At 36.7% G+C, this 20,378-nt stretch overlaps 1 protein-coding gene across 3 annotated transcripts in view; it reads right to left on the bottom strand.

The window, feature by feature from the left end:
* The window catches only part of HMGCLL1 (3-hydroxy-3-methylglutaryl-CoA lyase like 1), a 147,740-nt gene extending 136,782 nt beyond the window's left edge, over window positions 1–10,958 (bottom strand). For all 3 annotated transcript variants that reach the window (XM_061195181.1, XM_061195180.1, XM_061195179.1), the window contains exon 1: window positions 10,851–10,958. In XM_061195181.1, the coding sequence (XP_061051164.1) occupies window positions 10,851–10,958 (108 nt within the window). The remainder of the gene's footprint in view (window positions 1–10,850) is intronic.
* Between the last annotated feature and the right edge of the window lie 9,420 nt (window positions 10,959–20,378).

Below are 20,378 nucleotides of genomic sequence, written 5' to 3' on the forward strand. Positions count from 1 at the left end.
TTTCACTCCTTGAGAAGACCTCAGTCTAGCACTGCAAATAGTACATATTCACTAAAGAGATGTTTCCACCTACTCAACCATCTTTGGGAAGGAACTGGGCTTCAATGCAGAAAACAAAAATGGGTCCGCTGAGCAGTATTCAAGAACTAGGGTTGGGAGGGGCAGCAGTGAAGAACACAGAGAAACACTTGTAAAAAAAAGTTTCACCACAAGTAAAAGGCTAGTATCCATCTTCAAATCAAGTATGAAAGTAATAATAAGGCAATTTTTAAAATTAGGGATCTTTAAATTATTATTTTTTGTAAAAGATTAGATATATGAAAAATAGATACATACATAGATAGATACATAGATTGATTGCTTGATAGATGACAGATAGATGATAGATGGATGATTGATTTATTGATGGATGGATGGATGGATGATGGATGAAAGATGATAGATAGTTAGATGACAGATGGGTGAAAGAAAGAAAGATAGATAGATAGATAGATAGATGACAGATGGGTGATAGATAGATATAGTTAAGGCAATTTTTAACATTAGGGACCTTTAAATTATTTTTTTCTTGTAAGAGAGAGTAGCTTAGATATATGATAGATAGATAGATGATAGATAATAGATTGATGATAGATATATAGATTGATTGATGGATGGATGATAGACAGAGATAGATGATATATGGATGACAGATAGATAGGTAGTTGATGCAGCTACTGATTGATAAACACAGATACAGATACAGATTGATATGTTATATTCATACACATATATATTTACCACATAGACTACAATCATCATCACTAACTTCCCCAGCCCTGAATTAGAATAAATGTACAGGCTTGTGTTTAACTGAATGGCAAGAAAGGATTGTGGGGGGTGGGGGTGAGGGGAAGTGATCCAAATAAAAAGCAAAGCCAAGAAATGAGCTTTCAGAGGAACACAGCAATGAAGAATGAAAATGTGGCCTGGGCTGCACCCCTGGGACAGAATCTCCAGTGGTTCTACCTCCCATGTGACACTTGGCCCTCCTGCCCCACAGCATCCTTACCACCCGGCAAGCGTCAGGGCCAGGGTACAGCTCTTCCCCTCCCTGGAGCAGGTGGAGAAGTATCAGCTCCTCCTTTCTAAAGCATGATTGCAACTCACAGCTCCAGCCCCTTCATCACTACCTAGAAACAACAGCTTTCACTTAAGTTTTATATTTTTCAGAGAGCTTTTCCATTCTTGCTAATCTTGGCTTTTACATAAATTACATGAAAAAAGTCCAAAATATACCTCTAGGCACCTGAATAACTTTTTAAATTATCCTCCAGTAAAATTCAAGTAAAAATCAGTCTAATTTCAGAATGAATGTGTTTAGGAATAAGATCTGGTGATCAATATTTATTTTCTATGAGAAAAGAACATAAACATTGGCTCATACATATGGTTAGATCCAGGAGAAGAAATTCCCAAACACCTGAGCCTTCATTTAGGAATGAATTCTGATCACTATGAAAAGGAAGATGGTCCCAAAGGGAAAAATGGCAAACTCCTGGTAATTTAAAGACAACTTCCTGCCTGCTGAATGATTATGATTACACTCTACACTGTTGGAAAATATGCCAATGTTTAGAAATGTCCTGGATGGTCTCATTAAAGCATCCCCATGTAATCGTCTGGTAAGGACCACAGAATCAAATATCCACATGCACAGGAAGATAACCTGGGTGCCCAAGGTAGCTAAGTATATGAGTAAAGAGTACAAATCCTGTTTAAGGCATTCATATGTACTTATCTTTTAAGTGTAGTTTTGACCAAACAAAACATTTCCAGAGGTTAAATATGGCTCACCTGTGTAGCAGCAAATTTGCATCTCCTACTTAAACTAACAATCGTGAGACCAGGAAACTTGTTTTCTTGTGTTGCTTTTACTGTGAGGTCTTCAAGCAGGCTGGACAACACTTTCAAATCAGAATTTCTTCTAAAATGATATTCCCCACATATATGAGTTTGTATGATCTCTTTTAAATACCATGTGCTCCATAAAAGTGACCCATCAAGTTATGGGTCTGCACAGTCTAGCCCCTTGGTTGAGGAGGGAAAATCAAAAGAAACAAAAATAAAAGCTAAACTTGGAAGAGGAAAATGAGGAAAGAAGAAAGGGTCAGGGAAAGTTACAGCCCAGAGTGAATAAGCAGAAAGGAAGCCAGAAGACTTGGAGGAGCTCAGAGCTAATGAAAAAAACAAGAACACAGAGCAGGGGGAGGAAAGGATGTGAAAGCCAGCTGGAAGGAGAGAAAGAAAGGAAGTGAGGAGCTAACAGAAATCCAAGGACAGAAAGTATTGGAGATGGGAGGGAACAGGAAATTTATTGGAAACCAAGTTGTTTTTCCTTATGCATCCAATGCAATTCTATTCCAGGCAGAACTCTAGTCTCACCTTCAAAAAGGAGAGAAGGGAAGTCAAAACTCATAGGAGCCTTTCATGGGCTGGAGCCAGGAGCTCTCAGAAGACAGATTAGAGGAAACATGAGCCTACAGCTGACCCTCTGACAGAAGATACAGGGATGAAGGGGCAGCAGCATCACTCAGTCCAGCATTTCCCAAAACGTAGGTGAAGGAAAAACAGTGAGAGCTGGGCTCCAACACACAGCTACAGAATCCGAATTTCTAGCACATTTAATAAACACCTCCGTTGACTCCTATCACCAGAAAGGTCAGGAAGCACTGGTATAGTGGTGAAAACTGGGAGCTCTGGAACCTCAGCTGACTGAATTCAATTCCTAGATCATCAACTACTGACCATGAACAAATTATTTAATGTTTCTGTATCCCAGTTACTAAACCTATAAAATGGATTGTTACGGGGATTGAGTTATGGCATGTAAAGCAGTTAGGCAGTGCCCAATGTATATTGAATATGAACCAGGAACGAATCAAGACAAAGCAAAAGATAGCATTGTAAAGAAAAGGTTAATAATAAGAAGGAAATATTTTTACCCACTTCAGGGCCATTAAATGGAAAGATCCGAAATAATCTCATGACTATAGAGATAAAATACTGTAAATTTAATCACTCATTGATTCATTCATTCATTTAACAAATTTTATTGAACTATGTCACACATAAAGAGGGAGTAAATAGCATACTGTTTCCCTAAAGCAAGATAATTTAGGCAGCATATTAATTTTTATCTTTAAAAAATATCTTCTCTATCTTTCACAATTTTTACTTATAGTGAAAATCATTATAAGTCAGTTTTTCTGTAAAATATTACTTTTTCATGAAGCAGCCAATCATTTTATTCAATTTTTGGACTTTAAATTGTTACTCTATACAAAGTTCAAGCTATAAGATGAATAAGTTCTAGGAATCTAAGGCACAGCATAGTGATTAACACTACAGTTAATAATATATTATATCCTAGAAAGCTGCTACGAGAGTAAATCTTAAATGGTCTCAGCACAAAAAAGAAACGGTAATTATGTGATGTGATGCAGATGTTAGCCAACGCTATGGTGACAATCATTTTGCAATATATGAATGTATCAAATTTGTATACCTTAAACTTACACAATGTTATATGTCAATTATATCTCAATAAAGCTTGAAAAATAAATACACAAATTGTTACTCTCAACAGTTTGCATATTACCTGGAATGTAACCACTTCAAAAGCTTTGTAATATGGTAAATGAATATATTTTTTCAATTCCAATTATATTGCAAATTAAGTGTTTTTAACTAGCTTGTTCAGAACAAACTTCTCACAGAGAACCAGAAAATCTGGTGAAAATATTAGTGAAAAACACTTGTTTGATAGCCTTAGGAGTCTCCAAGGGAGGGTGTACTTCAGTGGCCAAGATACTAGTAGAAGAAAAACACAGAAGGGTGACACCAAAATTCAGCATGAACTTTCCTCTTGAGGCATTCGCCAATTCTATGCAATCAGATGAGAAGCTGAGAAGAGCATCAGAGCTTCCAGGAGTCTTAGAAGTTGGGGAGGAAATATTTTTGAGTTCAGGTTCAACAAGTAGAAGACATTCTGGTAAACACTCTAGGCTTTTAGTTAGAACCCCTGGAGAGCAACAAAATAAAAGTAAGTGTGAAGAGAAAAGACAAGCCCTCACAAATGAAGTAGGTCCAGCCTTGAATCAGCTAAATATCTGATTGGCTTAAGGTAAGCTACCCTTGCACTTATTGCCTGCTAGAAACAAAAGACAATCAATCCTTCCTGCACCTCACACCCATACGAATGGCTATTACCAAAATGACAAGAAATAAGTGTTGGTGAGGATGTGGAGAAAAGGGAACCCTTGTGCACTGTCAATGGGAATGTAAATTGGTGCAGCCACTATGGAAAACAGCATGAAGGTTCCTCAAAAAATTAAAAATAAAACTATCATATGATTCAGCAATTCTGCTTCTAGCTATTTATCCCAAGGAAAGGAAATCATTATCTTGAACAGATATCTGCACCCCCATGTTCATTGCAGCACTCTTTGCAATAGCCAAGACATGAAAACAACCCAAGTACCCACTGACAGATGAATGGATAAAGAAAATATGGTGTATATATCTACACAAAGGCAAATTATTCAGTCATAAAAAGAAGGAAATCATGCCATTTGCTACCTGATGGACCCTGAGGGTATTATGCTAAGCAAAATAAGTCACACAGAAAGAGACAAGTACTTATATGTGGAATCTTAAAAAAAAAAAATTAGATACAGAGAACAGACTGGTGGTTGCCAGAGGCAGGGTGTAGAGGGTGGGCAAAAGGGAGCGGGGGGAAGGTAATCATTTCTGGAGGACAGTATGACTCAGAGCCTCAAATTATGTCTATAACATTTTCATAACAGGTGTCTAACCTAAACTGAAAAATTAGTAGGCATTGCAAGAGGAAAGATACATGAAAGAGACCCACTGGAGATCTGAATATTGGAGTTACCAGACATGGAACTTAAAATAACTGATAAGTATTCAAGAATTCTTGATAAGACGGAGAATTGTGGCAGAGAACTAAAAATTAGTTTTAAAAACCATATAGAAGTCCATTAATTCAAAAATATAACTAAAATTAAGAACTCACATTAAATCAGCAGCAAATTAGACAAAGCTAAAGAGGGAATTAGTGAAATGGAATAGGTGAGAAAAAATATTCAGACTGAACATGGTGAGAAAAAAAAAGATAAAAAATACAAAAAATGAGTATAAGAAATAAATGGGTCACAAGGAACATTCTAAGATTCTTCAAGCTATAGGTCCAAGTTGGGTGGGTGGTTAAAAAAAGAAACAGAAGCAATAGTTGAAGAGAATTGATTGAAAAATTTCCAAAACATATGGAAGCCAACAAGCATCAAGATCCAAGTAGTGCTATGAACCATTATCAGATATAAAGAAACTACCGGTCAACTCATCATAGTCATACTGTTGGAAACCAAAGATATATTATCATCAAAGAACTAAAAGTAAAACTAACAGCTGATTTCCCTCTGGTTTGTCTCTGGTTTCCGTTTTATCTGTTGAGAAATCTGCATTTCGTACCTCTGTCATGTCATGTATTCTAATTCTTTATATGGAACATATATTTATACTCAATATTCATTATATTTATGCACATTGCACACGTATATACATAAATGTAATTCAGGCAAAGAAAAACTGAAAGAAATTATCACCACCAGATTTTTACTAAAGAAAATATTAAAGCAAATATTTCTAGTTGAAGGGAAATAATTTCAGATGAAAGAATGGAGATAAAGAAAGCAATAAAGAACAAAGGAAAGAGGAAATATGTGCATAGATATAAATGTATATTGACTATAAATACATATTACAAATATACCATATAGAAAATTCATATATACAACAACAATATAGAAAGCGAAGGCAGTGAAGGGAGTTAAATTATCATATTTTTAATAAGTTGCAATAGAACTAATTTATATAATATTTTAATAAGTCAAGGTTGTACGTTGACATCTTATGGGTAGCAACTACCAGTACCATAAAAACAGCACATAACTAACAAGCCAACCCAAGGGAAAAATGAATTTTAAAATGTACATAATTTCAAAAGAAGTCATAAAAAAGAGAAACAGGGCAGTAAAGGACGAAAGAACACCTGAGACAAACAGAAAACAAACAAACAGTGGGATGGTAGTTTGGTTCCTTTCTGAAAATTCCTCCCCACTCACTCTAAGGTATTTTGTAAATGTACTAACAGCTTCAGAGTTGTAAACTGAAAAGCATATAGTCACTTTAGTCTTTTAATTAAATTTAAGCAAAAATATTATACATTCCAATTAAATTCAAGAGACCTTTTAACACTAAATACTTGGAATCATAATATTTGCTGACAGCAAATGTAACTTAAAGGATCAGGATATAATGTAAAATAACTATAAATTTAATCTCACATAATCTACAATTTTGTCTTTAAAAAACTAATATATTTTAAGTGTTGTTTATGATAGAATTTAGGTCCTTGGGAATTTTATTGCTGTGATGGGGTATTAATACATGAAGATATTTAGCTACTGCTTAAGCAGCACTTGGAAATCAAAGAAGGACTACTTTACAGGGAACCTAAATTTTAATCCAAACTTTAAACCACCAGTTAAGCCAGCTTCATCATATCCATTTTAACAGAGACAAATATAGAAAATAAAACAGGCCCTAAGAGATAGCTTGAACCATAGAAGGTTCAATTTTAACCTCCTGGTCTATTAAGAAATCTTCTGAAAAACCAATGCCATTAGTCACAAAAAAAAAAGAGAGGAAGAGAACTAAAGAATTTAATTAGTGGAGCTGTGGTAGTGCAAGCCTTTAATTCACATTGACCCATTTTATATTTGGTAATAAATTGCTAAACTTCAAATGTGTATATTTGTACTTATACACACACACAATATTTAATTTTATCTTAATAATATATTGGTAGCAGAAAAAGGGCTAGGTTTTGAATCTTTCTATTGACTAGCACAGTATTCTTTCAAAATAGAGCACTCTGTCTGTCCCAACTGCAGCCAAATTATTTCAAAACTTAGGGGTCCTGTCCATGATTCCCTCTGCCAGATTTAACAGTGGAAAAATAGTTAAGCTCTGTGCATCTTTTAACAGCTTCCAGAATCCATTTTCAACTCTTTCCCCATCAAAGTATGACTAGATTCTATAAGATAAAAAGATGACACAACCCAAACGTCCATCGACAGATGAATGGATAAAGAAGATGTGGTACATATATGCAATGGAATATTACTCCACCATTAAAAAGAATGAAATAATGCCATTTGCAGCAACATGCATGGACCTGGAGATTATCATACTAAGTGAAGTAAGTCAGAAAAAGACAAATATCACATGCTATCACTTATATGTGGAATCTAAAAAAAAAAAAAAATGATACAAATGAACTTATTTACAAAACAGAAATAGACTCAGAGGCATAGAAAATAATCTTACAGTTACCAAAGGGGAAAGCAGGGTGAGGGATAAATTAGGAGCTTGGGATTAGCAAATACAATCTACTATATATAAAATAGATAAACAACAAGGTCTTACTGTATAGCACAGGGAACTATATTCAATATCTTTTAATAACCTAAATTGGAAAAGAGTCTGAAAAAGAATAGATACATATACATATGTGTATGTATAACTGAATCGCTTTGCTGTACACTGGAAACTAACACAACATTATAAATCAACTATAGTTCAATAAAAAAAGGTAAAACACAAATAGTTATAATACCCATCTAACAGCACTAAGACCAAACTTTATTGACACCTGTCTTAATTCTCATCACTTTGGCATTCACATAACAAATAGTTAGCATTGTACTACAATGTGCCAATCATTGTTTTGGAGTCTGAAAAGTGCTATGAAGGATTTCACGTTCCCCATAAATCTGAGATGCTTATGCCCTAGAAGGAAAAACATCCATTCATTTGTTCATTCAACAAGTATTCATTGGCCATTAAAAACTAATCAGACATTTTGTTCATTGTTGAGGATTTTGTGGTGGAATTTTTCCTTACTTTTATGATACTTAGAGTCCGGTTGGGAATTAAACATAAAATGATCACAACAATAAATGTAAAATTCATATTATTTGTAATGAACAGTGCAAAGTAAGATAACAAGAAATGCTTGCCTTGAGAGTCTGGGAAAGATTTCATGAGGAAGCAACATTTGAGTTGAGATCTCAAGGTTAGTTATTTGAAAAGAATCTTCCTAGCAGAGAGGAAAACAGGTAAAGATCATGTTTCCAGAGGAAAGATGATTGGAAAACTCAAAGAAGGACACAGTGGCAAGGATAAGAGAACATAGCTTAAGGTGATGCTGCAGAGAGATGCAATGAAGAGATCACCTGAGGCTTCCAAAAACACATTAAAGATTTTGCTTGCTATTCATTCCTAAAAGCAATGAGAATTCACAGAAGGTTGTGAAACGGGAGAATAGCATGATTCTGTGTGAAACAGAGAACATCTCCCAACTAGCTGTAGAAACAATGGGTTGAAGGATCGCAAGAGTCTAGTAGTTCATTGGAGAGAGAATGCCACTTTAAAATTGATAGCAGCAGTAGAGCTGGAAAAACAGATGGATCTGTGAGAAATTCGAGGTAAAATTGCAGGACTTAGTGATACTTTGGATATGGGGGAAAGAAGGAAAGGAGCTCTTGGTTTGTGCTTCCAGGGCTGAATGAATTGCAATGGCATACCCTGTGATAGGAAATTCTAGAGAATGTCTGGGGTTGGAAGGGGAAGAAGAACGTGAATCTGATTTTGCAAATGTTGGGTTTGAATTATTTTTGAGATACCCAAGTGATGATGTCAGGTGAGCAGGTGAACATCAGGACTGGAGCTTAAGAGAGAGATGGTAATATGAATCTGGAAGACACCGGTATACTAATAGTAACAGCAACTGTGAGTGTGGATAAAAAGTCATGAGGAATCTGAAGATTTACCCCTGAGCCAGTCTGGTTCTAGCCTGAGGAACCAGAGAGGTAGGGCTTAAAGCAGCAACAATGTTGTTAAACACAAACCAAAGAAGAAGGTAAATTTCATAGTGAAGTGTCACGTGTCAATGCTGCTGTGAATTCAACAGGACATGACCTAAAACATTACCATTCCACAACACTGGAACTAAAACAGAACTATGCATAAAATGCCATGAGAGCACAGAAAAAGGCTAGCAACTCTGGAAGGAGGAAAGGGTTGGTCAAAAGAAGTGATATTTAGGCTGTGTCTGAGGAATAAATAGGAGATTCTCACTAAAGCAGTCCAGGGTTAAAACGGCAATATTTGGAGAAGGTATTGCTATTTCTCCAAAAAGGAACGAAAAGTCTTTATTAGGCTGATGAATGTCCAAAAACCTTATTCCCCGCATTCCTAGATCAGTCATCCTAGTCATTTTCTTGCTTTTTTTTTTTTTTTTCATCCTAGTCATTTTCAATTACCCTGTTTCCACATCCCTACAAGGTAAAGTAGACATCCTCACCTAGCAGTCTAGCCTCTGTCATGTTCCCCAAAGCCCACAAAATCAGAATATGGGGGTCGCGGGAGAGAAAAATAATATTAACCCAGCAACAAAAGTCATATAAAGTCTCAGACTTAGAGACTGGAAGGTAAGGATTCCTGATTCTGTAACAGAGTGAATATGAAGGTTATATTATCTTTATAATACAAAGATCAAATTAGAAGGCAGGAAAATTAAATAGAAGACAAGAGAACATACAGGAAGATAAAGAATTATTTTCCCTTTCTTGATTGTCAGCAACAGTCTTTGAGTCAGATGACCAGGGCCATCTTTTAAGTAATGAGGAGCAAAGTATCTTTTAGAGAATCCACAAACGCTGAACTCCAATCTGTAGAACTAAAATTACAATGCCACAGATTGATACATTGAACTGAAAATACACTAATTATAAAACTATAGAAAAATGGATGCCTAATATTAGAATAGTTGATTTAAAAACACAAACTTAAATTATGCTTACCCACTAAAATATTATACTTAATACAAGTTATTATTTTGTACATAGGTGAATCAGGAATAAACATTTTTGTATCCACCAAAATTCGAAAAAATAATAGCTAAACCCTGAGTCTCCCTCCCTTTTCCCACGTTTTCACATTCACTTAACAATTATCACTGTTATTCCTTCGTGAAACTTTAAATTTTAAGCTCTTTTAAGGGAAAAGTCAATTTCTTTATATAGATTTTCTTCATTTACTTGCCGTTTCCGGTTGAGAGTGCATTAAATCACAAGTATGTGGATACTACTCACTTGCCTAATAATTGTCTTAAAATCGGCTTTCAGGAATCACATGGGAATACATTTTGGACTGAAATCGCTGTTATTTACCATTTTTCCCCAGCTTGTTCAAGTGTGTTGAAGCATAAATACATTAGGGATAATTGATGATATGACGGATGATTTCATCCCACCGTGTTTTCCCAACCTTCTGTGTTGGCTTTGTTCCTTTTTCCGCCTCATATTCTGACAAATTCGTCGTCTTTGTCACACAATAATCAGGAGAGAACTGAAAAGAAGGGCGCTATCCTCGGAGGAGTGCTGTATATTATGACTCATCCCTTCCAAGGGAAACACAGAGAAGGAACAGTTTCCTTTAGGCGACCTGCACGTGGCCAAGATAGGGATTTTAGTGGGTCTGAGCTGCAGGGGCGGGTCTGCAATTCACCCCAGAGAGATGATGGGAAACCTTTTAAGGGGTGAGGTTTGACATTACACAACTGTCGCAGGAAGGGCCCGGGGTGAGACGCTACACAAGAAGGGGAGAGGAGGCCTGGGGGATGACGGGAGAGGGTGGGGACACCCTGGGCCGCGAGGTGGTACCTGCGCGGGCTCGAACGCCCCTGCCACTGAATCCCCGATCCAGAGATGCTCCCGGAGAAGTTGCTGGTAGCTGAGGCAGTGCTTCACCGCGGATGGCACGTTCCCCATGGCCGGGTCCGGGGCGGCTGTAGGCGATGGGAGAGAGCGGGGAGGAGAGGGATGCGGGCCGGGCGCGCGCTGCGGTCCCGCGCCAGCCCCCGAGCGCGCCTTCCGCCTCCCGCGCGCGCTGAGCCCGGCCCCGCTCTGTGCACTGCGGCGGCGCCAAGCCGAGAGCGCCCAGAGCAGGGCGCGCGGGAGACACCTGCGCGCACGCGGGCCACCCGGAGCCGAAGCGCGGAGGAGATATTCCCAGCATGGCGCGCCTGCCGCACTGCAACCAGCACGTAGGTCTGATCGCATCTGCACACGCCCCACTCACCGGCTTCTCACCTGGTTCAGAATCCACAGGGAAGAAAGGGTTAGGTCTCCATCAAAGGAAGAGGGTCTGCGTTTTCTTGTCTGGCAGTTTGCTCATTCCCAGCCTTTGCGTCCACTGTAGATGCGTCCGGCCTTGAACTCACCTGAGTTTATCTTCATGACAATAAACTTGACATATACACACAGATTTAAAATAGATAACCAACAAGGACCTACTGTATAGCACAGGGAACTCTGCTCAATATTCTGTAATAACCTAAATGGGAAAAGAACTTGAAAAAGAATAGATGCATGGATTCGTACAACTGAATCACTTTTCTGTACACCTGAAACTAACACAACATTGCTAATAAACTGTACTCCAATATAAAATAAAAATTTAAAGGTAAATACATCAGTCATATTGGCTTAAGGCCCACCCAAACAACCCTTCAAATCAGAAAATCAACCTTGACACAGCACTACCATCCAATCTACATACCCCATGCAAATTTCACCAACTGTCTCAACAGTGTCCCATTTGCTCAAAAAATAGCTCTATTTTTTAAAAGCTCGATTTTTAAATATGAGACAGGAAATATGCTCAGTATTTTGTAATAACCTGTAAGGGAAAAGAATATATATATATATAAAACATATAACACATATATGTTATAACTTAGCCCATACATTTATACTACATATGCCAAGCTTCTGTTTTGTTTTCTTTGCTGTTTTTCTCTTTGCTTCTAATATTAAGGTTTTATATTTTGAAAAAATGATGCAGATCCGAAGTCTTCATATGGAAGAATTTCTTTATGACCTTTCCTTTATTTCCTTGTTAGGGCCCCACCTTAGTTACTTCTGCAATGGTTTCTCTTTATATGAAATTATTATATCAATTATATCAATCTATGGCATATGCTAAAATAAATTTCTTGGAGAGTTAAAAAAAATCTGAATCATTTTGCTGTACACCTGAAACTAACACAACATTGTAAATCAACTATACTTCAATTTTTTTTTTACAATATATGAACAAAAAGTAAATAAATATTCTGAGGCAGTTTGCAAGGTTAGAATACTTATATACAACAGTCTAATAAAGAAGAAAAGATAGAAGGTGGTAAATTAGGGGAGATGTCACAGATAACTCGGTAAGTCAGTCAGTTGTCAGTAAATGGGTAGTACAGGTTAAGCACTGAAATGGAGTTGAGTTGTTTAAAGACATGCAGAGCACAAAATTATTGAAGCAGCTAAAGTCATTCAAACTGAAAAGTGTAAACATATTCTTACATCATTAGAAGAGCACTAGTCTTGAGTGGGGAGGTGTTGGGAAGATGGTCCTGGAACAGACCACCTCCCTGCATCCCCCTCTTTCACAAGCACACCTACATCTACCCACTCTAAAATTCTTCAGCTGAGTTCAGCACCTGCAATTGAACAGACATCAAGATAGCCTTGTGCTGCCAAGTGGCATGGCCAGGGGTACCAGTCAGCCCCACTGGTTGCTGCAGCAAATATAAATTAGGAGCTGGCTGATACCTACTCAGTCAGCTCCTAATTACACATAAAAGGATTCACAGATTACTTTGTACATCATAGTATAAACACACTTAAGGAAATTAACACCCAGAATAAGCAAACCTTCATTCATACTTGTGATGGTGGTGAGACTCCCACTGGTAATAGAAGTAAAGCAGTTAAGGACAGAAAAAGGCAAACAATGGGAGAGGGATCTTTTGGATCCTTAGTGGAACAGGACTGGAAAGGCAAAGAGGATGAAGTGATCTTATACCTCTCATCGCTTTGATCAAGGAGAGTTAACTTGGAGAACATGATCTGAGCTGCCAAAGTGAGGTCATGCAACTCTTGGAAGCCTTTAAAACTCTCTAATGCACCAAAAATTCCAATTATTATTTATCTGAACATACCTTTTTAGAGGTATATATTCACAGGCCTAAATCTCTATGATAAGTTGTTTTCGGTAGAGCTCAACTGTTATTCTTCCAACACAGTTGAAATGAAGCTTAGAGGTTGCATCAATGCCTATTACCGCTCTTCTCTCCTTTTTGTAATTCTATAACAGGGAACATGATATTTGAAAGAATTTGAAAGGCCCCAATTTGAACAACAGTAATTTAGCAGGGTAATTTTATCATGGAGTCAGTTGTTTAATTATTTGTCATCAGTCAGACAATTAATATTGAAATCTAAACTTTTGGAGAATATAACCTCTAAGATAAGCCAGATATTTTATGATTCTCTGCTGCTAAGAAAAAGAACACACAGATACAAACTTTACTGCTTAATAGTTTTCTAAATGGGTAAGTTTAGAAAATTTCATATCTCAGTTAGGGACTTCCCTGGTGGTCCAGTGGTAAAGAATCCTCCTTCCAACACAGGGGACGAGGGTTTGATCCCTGGTTGGGGAACTAAGATTCCCACATGCCGTAGGGCAACTAAGCCCATGCACCACAACTACTGAGCCTGCGCACCTCAACTAGAGAGCCCACGTGCCGCAAACTACAGAGCCCACGTGCTCTGGAACCTGCACGCCACAACTAGAGAGAAGTCCAAGCGCTGCAAGTAGAGGGGAGCCCACGTGATGCAATGACGAGCCCGCATGCCACAACCAAGACCTGACGCAGCCAAAAAAGTAAAATAAATAAAAAAAGAAAATTTCATATCTCAATTAGCTCACCATAGTAATACAGGTTTTTTTTTTTTTACAGAGAAACCTTATAAACATAAAAATATTGAATACAGTTTTATTTTCATGCATTTCATGTGGAAATCCTATAATATCAAAAATTGAAATTATGATTCCTGTAAATACCAAAACCGTTAGCAATAATAAGGACCAAATAAAGACTATCTTAAGAATGTTTAATCTCATATAAAAGGGAGCGAAAGTAGATGCACTTTTGCTGGCCTGTAGTTTGATGTTAAATCTAATCATAAATGCTTAAAATTTATAAATTCAAAAAGCTTCAACTTATAAATTTGAATAATATTAGTGTACATATTTTCTGTTTTTATGATTAAAATGAAAATTATCAATAGGTACCCCTGTTAGTGCAAATCTAAGAAGCTCTAGGTAAAATAAGAATATATATATATATCTTTTCATATTCTTTTCCATTATGGTTTATCACAAGATATTGCGTATAGTTCCCTGTGCTCTACAGTAAAACCTTGTTGTTTATCTATTTTATATATAGTAGTTTGAATCTGCTAATTCCAAACTACTAATTTATCCCCTCCTCCTTTCCCCTTTGGTAACCATAAATTTGTTTTCTATGTCTGTGAGTCTGTTTCTGTTTTGTAAATAAGTTCATTTGTGTCATATTTTAGATTCCTCATGTAAGTGATATCATATGGTGTTTGTCTTTCTCTGTCTGCTTACTTCACTTAGTATGATCATCTCCAGGTCCATCCATGTTGCTGCAAATGGCATGTTACATGCAAAATCATTCAAGTTTACCTGCCTCTCCTGAATTACTCTTGACTCCCTTCGCTCTTTAACCTCCTATCACAAATCTCATCTGTCAACCAGGGAAGTTAGTTAACATCTTGGACCCACCCATCCACTGTCACTTTCTGTTCTCCTACTGACTTGTCTCTGTGCCCCTTCTCTTGGAAGGCATCACTGTAGTGCAGTGGTGGAGTTTAAGTGCTGGTTTTAGATTCTCCGTGATGGGAGTCTGGCTCCACCCATTGGCAAATGAGTGACCTTCGCAAGTTCTTTAGCCACTGTTTCTTTTTTTTTTTTTTAACATCTTTATTGGAGTATAATTGCTTTACAATGGTGTGTTAGTTTCTGCTTTATAAAAAAGTGAATCAGTTATACATATACATATGTTCCCATATCTCTTCCCTCTTGCGTATCCCTCCCTCCCTCCCACCCTCCCTATCCCACCCCTCTAGGTGGTCACAAAGCACCGAGCTGATCTCCCTGTGCTATGCGGCTGCTTCCCACTAGCTATCTATTTTACATTTGGTAGTGTATATATGTCCATGACACTCTCTCACCCTGTCACATCTCACCCTTCCCCCTCCCCATATCCTCAAGTCCATTCTATAGTAGGTCTGTGTCTTTATTCCCGTCTTGCCACTAGGTTCTTCATGGCCTTTTTTTTTTTTTTTTTCCTTAGATTCCATATAAATGTGTTAGCATACTGTATTTCTTTTTCTCTTTCTGACTTACTTCACTCTGTATGACAGACTCTAACTCCATCCACCTCATTACAAATACCTCCATTTCATTTCTTTTTATGGCTGAGTAATATTCCATTGTATATATGTGCCACATCTTCTTTATCCATTCATCCGATGATGGACACTTAGGTTGCCTCCATGTCCTGGCTATTGTAAATAGAGCTGCAATGAACATTTTGGTACATGACTCTTTTTGAATTACGGTTTTCTCAGGGTATATGCCCAGTAGTGGGATTGCTGGGTCGTATGGTAGTTCTATTTTTAGTTTTTTAAGGAACCTCCATACTGTTCTCCATAGTGGCTGTATCAATTTACATTCCCACCAACAGTGCAAGAGGGATCCCTTTTCTCCACACCCTCTCCAGCATTTAATGTTTCTAGATTTTTTGATGATGGCCATTCTGACCGGTGTGAGATGATATCTCATTGTAGTTTTGATTTGCATTTCTCTAATGATTAATGATGTTGAGCATTCTTTCATGTGTCTGTTGGCAATCTGTATATCTTCTTTGGAGAAATGTCTATTTAGGTCTTCTGCCCATTTTTGGATTGGGTTGTTTGTTTTTTTGTTACTGAGCTGCATGAGCTGCTTGTAAATCTTGAGAACAAAAAATGGAGCTGGAGGAATCAGGCTCCCTGACTTCAGACTATATTACAAAGCTACAGTAATCAAGACAGTTTGGTACTGGCACAAAAACAGAAACATAGATCAATGGAACAGGATAGAAAGCCCAGAGATAAACCCACGCACATATGGTCACCTTATCTTTGATAAAGGATGCAAGCATATACAGTGGAGAAAAGACAGCCTCTTCAATAAGTGGTGCTGGGAAAACTGGACAGCTACATGTAAAAGTATGAAATTAGAACACTCCCTAACACCATACACAAAAATAAACTCAAAATGGATTAAAGACCTAAATGTAAGGCCAGACACTACAAAACTCTTAGAGGAAAACATAGGCAGAACACTCTATGACATAAATCACAGCAAGATCCTTTTTGACCCAACTCCTAGAGAAATGGAAATAAAAATACAAATAAATAAATGGGACCTAATGAAACTTAAAAGCTTTTGCACAGCAAAGGAAACCATAAACAAGACCAAAAGACAACCCTCAGAATGGGAGAAAATATTTGCAAATGAAGCAACTGACAAAGGGTTAATCTCCAAGATTTACTAGCCACTGTTTCTTATCCATAAGAGGGCAATGATAAAAGTTCCTACCTGACAGAGCTGTTACAAAGATGAAATGGGCAAGAATATGTAAAGTACTGAACACAGAGTCTCTGGCACATAATAGACACCCAATGAATGTTAGCTATTATTACTACTGTAACCTGGTTTTCTGTTTTATTTTGCATTCACAAATCTAACCTGTATAGCCTGAGAAATTTTTGAAAATACATATCTGGTCAATACTTCTAAGATTAAGATCCTTAGAGATTTTGCAGAGAAATTGTTTCTTAAAATGATACATTTTTTCTTGACGAGACTCTTAGTTATCTTTCCAGTCTTAACTCCTGCCCATTTTCTAAACTCATCCTTCACTCCAGAAATATCAAATTATGTGTAATTTCCCAAGTTTTAGCCTCTTCCGTGCTCTTGAATCATTCTAATCTTGTTCTTTATTATAGACACTTTGGGAAATACAGATGATGCATAAAGATAAATCACCCATCATTCTAATGCTAGAAATACTTTAATATATTTTCTTTTAGAGAAAAAAATAAATTAATATTTCCTATCTTTGCTTTTTATTCTGCCCTTTTCATTTAACATTGATTTAAATTCTTTAAAACTAGGATGCTAATGGCTATGCAATATTCATATATATATATAATATTTTCAATAATCTTTTAAAGTATAGTCTTTTACTTATTTTTGAAAGGGAAGATTGGTGGCTAGACTGTGATCTTGTGAATATTTGTATAAATAATTATCTAATTAATGCTCCAAAAATAGCATGACTGTGGAAATCTTCCACTACAGTTGTATTTCTGTCAATTTCTATTTATATTTTTTACAAAGTTTTGCTTTAAGTATACAGTATTTCCTTGGTTGGAGATTTGCTTGTGTAAGTTTAACTTTGGTGATGGTTTTTTGTTGTTTTTTCTTTTGTTATGTGGGAGGAGTTCTATGGGAATCTCGTACGGATTATTGCAATACCCCTAAAGAATGGTTTCATGTTTGCTTGACCAGAATTTCTAATGAGTTTGGTTTGACAGTTCTAGGATTTATTTTTTGCTAATATCTTAGCTTGGGGTACCATAGGATATTATGAATCTAAAACTTAAAACCGGGAAATTCCTTGGTGGTCCAATGGTTAGGACTCCACGCTTTCACTGCCAAGGGCCCAGGTTCCATCCCTGGTCGGGGAAGTAAGATCCCACAAGCTGCTCGACACGGCCAAAAAATAAATAAATAAACTTAAAACCATACACAGTGTAACTTGGCTTCAGTTTTCTTGCAGGGATTTAATTTCTCACTCACAGACTTAGGTGAACTTTTTCCATCTCCCATACATGGAACCTTGGGAGACCCAGTGGTTCATGATCTTGGCTCCCTACCCTCAGATGACAATTGGTTTAGAAGGACCTTCCCATGTGATTAAAGCCCCAGCCTCTGGCTAACAGAACGTGTGTCCTCTTGTGAGCTTCTTGGAAGTATTAAGCCCCTGAGTATAACCTTGATATCAGTTTTTGAGGGGAGGGAGAGGTATATCTCACATCAGCTTAGTTCTCCATATTTATCAGAACTGTAACTTGAAAATTTTTCTGTGATTAGTGTTTGCACATACTTTTGAATATATTCTGGAATTCCTATACCCTTTAGCAAAGTAAGGGTAGGAACCAAGAGATGCTGAACTGAAGTGAGAACATTCAATTTATCTCAGAGGGCCTGAGGATCTTACAATATAGTTCTGACATCTTGACTAACTCACAAGAGAGAAAACTAGACAAAAACCACATTCTCCCATCCTTCTCCTTATCTCTTTTCCATTTAAAATGACAGCAATAAATTATAGAGTGGTGCATTGCTTATATCCTAAGCAAAGGTTCTCAAAAACGGTGGCAAGTCCTTGGGAAAGAAGGGTCCACTTAGAATAGGTTATCATGTGAGTCCCTTTGGTCTCAAAGATGCATATTTAAGGGTCTCTAAGAGAACAAGATAGATAGAATCAGAAGCAAGTGAAAAAAATCAAAATTGTAATAGCAATAAATGCAAACCGGCATGTAGCCAAGGTACCTACCAGGCAGGAATCAAAGACACATATGGTAAGTCTCAAACAATGATGCCATAGAACTTTGGCAAGAATCACGAGAGTAATGTGCTCCAGCCTTAAACAATAAAAAGGAAAGAATGAAAACAACTTGGTTACCGATACTGGATGATACTTAAGGGGAAGCAAAGCTTTCATAATCTCAGTTTTATTGCTGAAAAATTTAGATAACTTCTCACAAGTGTTATGTCTGGCTGGTCTAAATTGATGGAAGGATAACAGAGTGCTTAAAAACATTCTTGGCGTTTGCTCACTAAAATCAAAGTTCCATTAACAATAGCATCATTCTGAAATAACACATTCTTTCGAGAATAAGTAATGAAATCTATTTTATGAAAATAGCACCCCACCCCAGGTGATGGATACCTGGCATTGGATACAGAAATCAGAACAAAGCTGCAAACCACATCTCTCCAGATGTAGGAGTCTATTTATTCTTTCACTGATTCAAAAGGATCCAAAAGCACTAGCTTTGCCAACTATATTGTAAAATAAAAGATATAGGTGTTGACAGCTTATTAACTATTATTAGTTCATTAGATGGCTGCATTGCACCTAATTTTTGCCAATAGATACAAAAGCGTCTTTTTATTACACTACCTACAAATTCAGACCCTATTTGAAAAATTGTTTTATCAATCAGTGGTATATTCTGATGAGTTATAGTAAATGTGACCTTAACAGGTAATTTATATTAATTCTTACCCATGGACAGTATCATCATTTGAATCTGTATCAATTACTATTGAATGAAAAACAAGTCATTATGAGGACAAAACAATTGATTACAAGTACAAAGCACTTGGTATTTTGCTTTGTACATAGTACGTGCTCAATAAATCTTAGCTTTCTATTTTTTTCCTCTTTACAAATCAAATCAATCAGTCCACTGTTAAGAAGGGATATATGATGTTGCCGCAGTTAGAGGGAATCTGTTAAACCCAAATTTAATGATTTCTATAGAACATTAGTTTAATTCACTGAAGAAATTTTGGAGTTTTTTTTTAATTTGATACTCAATAGCTAATGGGAAAATAAATATGAACAGATATATAAGATATTCCTTCTTGACTTTAAAGACCTCACATTCTAGTGGCAACATCTGAAAAAACTAATTATAAATATTAGATGTAGCAGATATATCTTCATCAGAGAAATGTAAGAAATTAAATTCTACAGTTGTAAAATCTAGATAAGAAAACATTTACAGCAGAATTTGCATGTTCATCAAATGTTTATTGAATAATTAATTGCATAATAAATATAGGGCATTATAATACTGTGTGGAAGGTAATGATGAAGAAGGCAAGTCTTTAACAAAAAAAACCTTCTAATTTAATAGTGAAATATGATGTCACTCAAATATCTACAACAGAGCATCATGTTGATAAGTGCCAAGTGATAATATAAGTTGAGAACCATGGAAGGAAAGAGACTAGACTCCAAGTTCAGTTAGGAAAATAAGAGAAGACATCAGGAAGGGACACATGTGAGGGGGTTGGGCAGACAGAGCCCATCATGGAGGAGGGAAAGGGAGGAGGGGAGAGATACATTAATATCAATTGATAAGAGGCTGCATTACCACAAAAACTATCAAGATATGTAAATAACTTTCAAATAAAAATCT

This window comes from Eubalaena glacialis, chromosome 7 (genome assembly GCF_028564815.1).
Source record: "Eubalaena glacialis isolate mEubGla1 chromosome 7, mEubGla1.1.hap2.+ XY, whole genome shotgun sequence".
In the NCBI taxonomy this organism is placed as follows: domain Eukaryota; kingdom Metazoa; phylum Chordata; class Mammalia; order Artiodactyla; family Balaenidae; genus Eubalaena; species Eubalaena glacialis.